Source organism: Zingiber officinale, chromosome 2B, assembly GCF_018446385.1.
Source record: "Zingiber officinale cultivar Zhangliang chromosome 2B, Zo_v1.1, whole genome shotgun sequence".
Lineage (NCBI taxonomy): Eukaryota > Viridiplantae > Streptophyta > Magnoliopsida > Zingiberales > Zingiberaceae > Zingiber > Zingiber officinale.
The window spans coordinates 124,559,836-124,564,125 of record NC_055989.1 but is presented as its reverse complement, the minus strand read 5'-3'; the positions used below and the strand labels follow the sequence as shown (position 1 = coordinate 124,564,125).

Sequence of the window (4,290 nt, the reverse complement as noted above, 5' to 3'; positions counted from 1 at the left end):
GAGATGTACAACTGCTACATTATTCAAAATAAAAAAAAAATATGAAAAGCTATGTTCTTAGAGCATTCATATCAATTACTCTAAATTAAATTTTTACTTTAAATTTTATATTTTACATTAAAAAAACATCCGCATCAGGTACCCTACTCATTCCCTAAATATACATTTTATGAATAGTAGTTCTTTAAATTTAGGGAATGGATTTCATTCCCTAAATATTAAAATATTATTTCTCTCTCCTTCCTTTAATAATAAAAAATTTCTAAGCTGATATATTATACAGTGGAAAATAAATATCTAAATTTAATAAAGTAGTTCTTTTATCTTAAATTTTAGATTTTAAATTTTAGATGAGGAGATTAATGTGCTCCTGACATCGGCATGACCTGTATACCTGATGCACCAAGTGATAATCATCGTCAACCTCTCCAGCATCGACAAATCAATCAATAAATAAAATTTAGAAATACTAGAGTAATTTAAATTCAAATTAATCCACTTATAAATTAGAAAATATATATTCCTATCGATAAGACATGCTAAGGTATCATCATCCACACCGGTATAAAATGATGAATCTCCCGTTACCAATATTTACACCAAGTACGAGAAAAATAGATATAAGCGAACTCCGAGATTGCTCGCACTGGTTGGCCCGTTGGGCTGCCTCACGAGGTCGGCAGGAAAAGAATGTGGCGTGGATCAATTCAGATGATTTAAATTTAAATTTAAAATGGTTTAACATTTTTGAATGCTCTTACCATTTTGAATTATGTTGTATATGTAATTTTATATGGGATAAATTCAGTTAATTTTATTAATTATTTCTAAGATGATTAATTTGGTCTCATCAAATTTTTTTATTAGTTATCAGGAGAAATTAAAAAACGTTATGACAAATAGTAGCTCAACTTATATTATTGTGCTTTTAATTTAGAGAATTTTTTTTTTACAAATAAGAAGTACATCTCTATATTTGTACATTAGTATAGTTGTTGGCTTTTTTTTATTAATTAATTAAAAATTTATAAGCTTTGCATTCGTCCTTATTTTGTGCGATTTTAGTTTTCTAATTCTGATAATTTTTAGTTTATTTAATTAAAAATACTTTGATGATTGATAACCAAATAAATAAATTGTTTGCTCCATCAAACAAGCCAAAAATAAATAAATAAATAAAAATAGAACAAACTCTATACTTAAGTCCCCAATAGTGTGGATCCGCTGGGTGGCAGTGCTACCATAAGTCCCCAATAATGTTTCATATCACTGGTATTGTCCTATTATGTTCTCCAATGATATATAAACAAACCTATATCAAATTAATTACATAAAAATCAACACAATTCTTCTATTTTGATAGCCTTTTCATTTCCTTCATCATTATAATTTTGAACATAAATTTAGAGCTAAGTTACTAAGTCAAGATGGTTATAACTATACAAATAGAAATCAACCCTTCAGACACTCCGGTCACAGGTATGAGTGCGCCAGCTTCTCGGATTTACCCTAATAATCAATCAATGAAAAATAAGAAAATGGAAAATAAAAAAATTGACGGACCAACTCGGTTATCTCAAGGATTTCTTTGAAAAAAAAAAAATCAGATGATATTTTGTAGTTTCTCGTTTCAATATAGCGATTTCAGTTTACAGACGCTCGCCTCTTATCAAAACCTGTGAGATTACAAGTTCAGATCATGATAAAATCAAAAATAAATAAAAACAAAAACAAAAACAAAAACAAAAGTTGCATTTTTGAGGTTGATCTTCATCGTTCTGTATGCCAAAATTGCTTATGCGTGCCGTGACGGATCGATCCTACAGCAATCCCGGCGTGAAAGGAACGCCGGTGGCCGGCAGCCAGGTTTCGCCCTGGATGAAATGGCTCACCGTGAACATTTGTGCGTGGCCGAGGTCTATCTTCTTGACGCCCCTCCAGGTCGCCCTCTTGGCGGTGTCGCTGCCGGGGCCGCGGTTATCGACCTCGGCGTAGAAGCAGGTGTTCAGGCCGAAATCGCCGAGCCACGGCATCCACCCGGCGGGGTCGATGAGGTCGTCGATCTGCGACTGCACGAATAGCGTGCGCGAGTACTCCTTCCATGGCCGCCCCAGGTAGACCAGGAACTTCCCCTGCTCCGCCTTCAGCGACTCGTCGGCACTGATGGTGCAGTTGTGGAGCACGATGGCGGTGGCCTCGCGGCGGTCCTTCCGCCCCTGCGCCGTGCAAATGCACTGCTGGTTGTCGAGGGGGCGGCGGACGAGGAGGAGGCAGTTCTGGAAGATGGTCGGGGAGTCGCCGAAGAGGAAGTCGATGGTGCCGGAGATGGTGCATTCGCGGTAGAACTGTCGCTTGGTGTGGGCGTAGAGCGTGTCCTGGTAGCCGTCCATTTGGCAGCGGTAGAACACCGATTTGTCGGACTGCACCCGCAGCGCCACCGCCTGGTGCTTCGCCGCCCCCGCCGAGTTCTCCACCCCGAAATCCCTCATGATGAACCCGTCTCCGACCACCCCTGCGTCCGAATCAACGGGAAGTTGGATACTAACAACTTCCAAAATCATGTTCGCTATAGTTATCGATCGAGATTGTTACCGAGAGTGGCGGTTTTGAAGGTCGGCGTGCCGTCGACGAAGTTCAAGTTTCCGGTGATCTTTGTCTTGGTGGCGCCGTCGCCGATCATCGCCAAGTTCATCTTCTTCCGGTCCACCTGGACGTATTCCTGGTACACGCCTTCTTTGACGTAGATCACGAATACTTGGTCGGAATTATCTGGCGCTGCGGCGACTGCTTCCGCGATGGTCTTGAACTGGCCGCTGCCGTCCTTCGCCACCGTCACGTTCGGCTCTATCTGCTCCGGCGAGAGCGCGAGCAGCCTGCGCTTCGGGCCGTGGACCCAGGCGGGGAACTCCTCGTCCTCCGACGAGAGCAGTCGTCTGTTGATCGGGGTGATCTGGAAGGAATTGAGCACGGAGGAGATCTCGTCGACGACGGCGAGCGTGTTGCTGGTGAGTGCGGCGGAGCTGTTGAGGGCTTTGGCCATCGACTCCGCCGTGTCCCCCGTCGTGTTCTCGAATCCGTCGAGGCACGTCTGCTGGTAAGTGATGGCGGCGCTGAGCCAGACTCTGAGGTCGTCCACGGCCTCGCCGACTCTGCTCATCTCCATGCTAGCGAACTTCTCGACGGAGTTCCGAAGGTCGTCGACGGCGTAGTCGAGCAGCTCGTTGCAGGCTTCGAGCGCCTTTTGCGTCCGCGGGTCCTCAGCCGCCTTCTGGAGGAGGGAGGAGTGGTTCATGCCCTCGCGGACCCGCTCGATCGTCGCGTCGAAGATCATCTGGACGAGCTTCTTGGGGTCCGTCTCGTTGTCGGCGCCACTGGCGACGAGCGAACTCTCGCACTCCTGCTTGTAGTCGGTCGGCTGGCAGATCGACTGGATCGACTTCGAGGTCGTCTGAAGGGTGGCGCCGCCACCGGAGGAACTGTCCGCGCCATGCCGTGAGACGCTCACCGTGACGGCGAACACACAGGCAACGAGGATGATGGAGGAGCCGGCGACTACAAACATCTTGTTCTTCCCTTGCTCAGCCGGATTGCTGCCGGAGACTTGACCGTAGCCCGAAGCCATCTTTTCGGCTGCCGGAGAGATTTGAAAGGAATGAGATGGAGATTGAAGGGAGGGAATGGTGGATTTAAAGGAGATAGAATGGGCGAGCAGAAGTCGGAGAGCCACAGTTCAAAATAGAAGTTTATTTGTTTCTCCTATTATTTGGGAGGAAGAAGAGGAGAGTTGACCTTTTTTTTTCAACGCCTTATTTCCATAGTAGATTCTCTCGTTATTTATGTTATTTATATCATTGTTCATGTTTTCAAATTTCTTATTTTATATTTCATTCAAAATGATGTTAATATTATCTTTAGTGATTATTTTGTGAAGATCAAAATATTTTTTAAAAAGCTAATATAAAAAATATTATTATATTTATAATTTTTTTAAAAAATATCATAAAATTATTTTGTTAATAGCCATTGAAATAGTCATTCTCTCAAAAAATTTAATAACTTTATTGGTATCGAGAGATAAAATGGAAAAAAATATTAAATTTTTAGTATATCATACTTATATTACCATATCAAAATATATATTGATATTATTAGTATATTAAAAATTTTGATATGGTATTATATCATACTAAATTTTTCGATATCTATATGAGATTTAGTATATATGTATATCATAATGATACCAAAATTTTAAGATAAATGATATGAAATTTATATTATACTGAAATTTTG

General features: G+C 41.7%; 1 protein-coding gene across 1 annotated transcript; it reads right to left on the bottom strand.

The window, feature by feature from the left end:
• Positions 1-1,820: 1,820 nt before the first annotated feature.
• Positions 1,821-3,622, bottom strand: LOC122048650 (pectinesterase-like). Its single transcript, XM_042610191.1, has 2 exons — positions 2,593-3,622; positions 1,821-2,512 (listed from the first exon to the last, which is right to left on the bottom strand). The coding sequence occupies exons 1-2, from the start codon at positions 3,620-3,622 to the stop codon at positions 1,821-1,823; spliced, it is 1,722 nt and encodes a 573-aa protein (XP_042466125.1).
• Between the last annotated feature and the right edge of the window lie 668 nt (positions 3,623-4,290).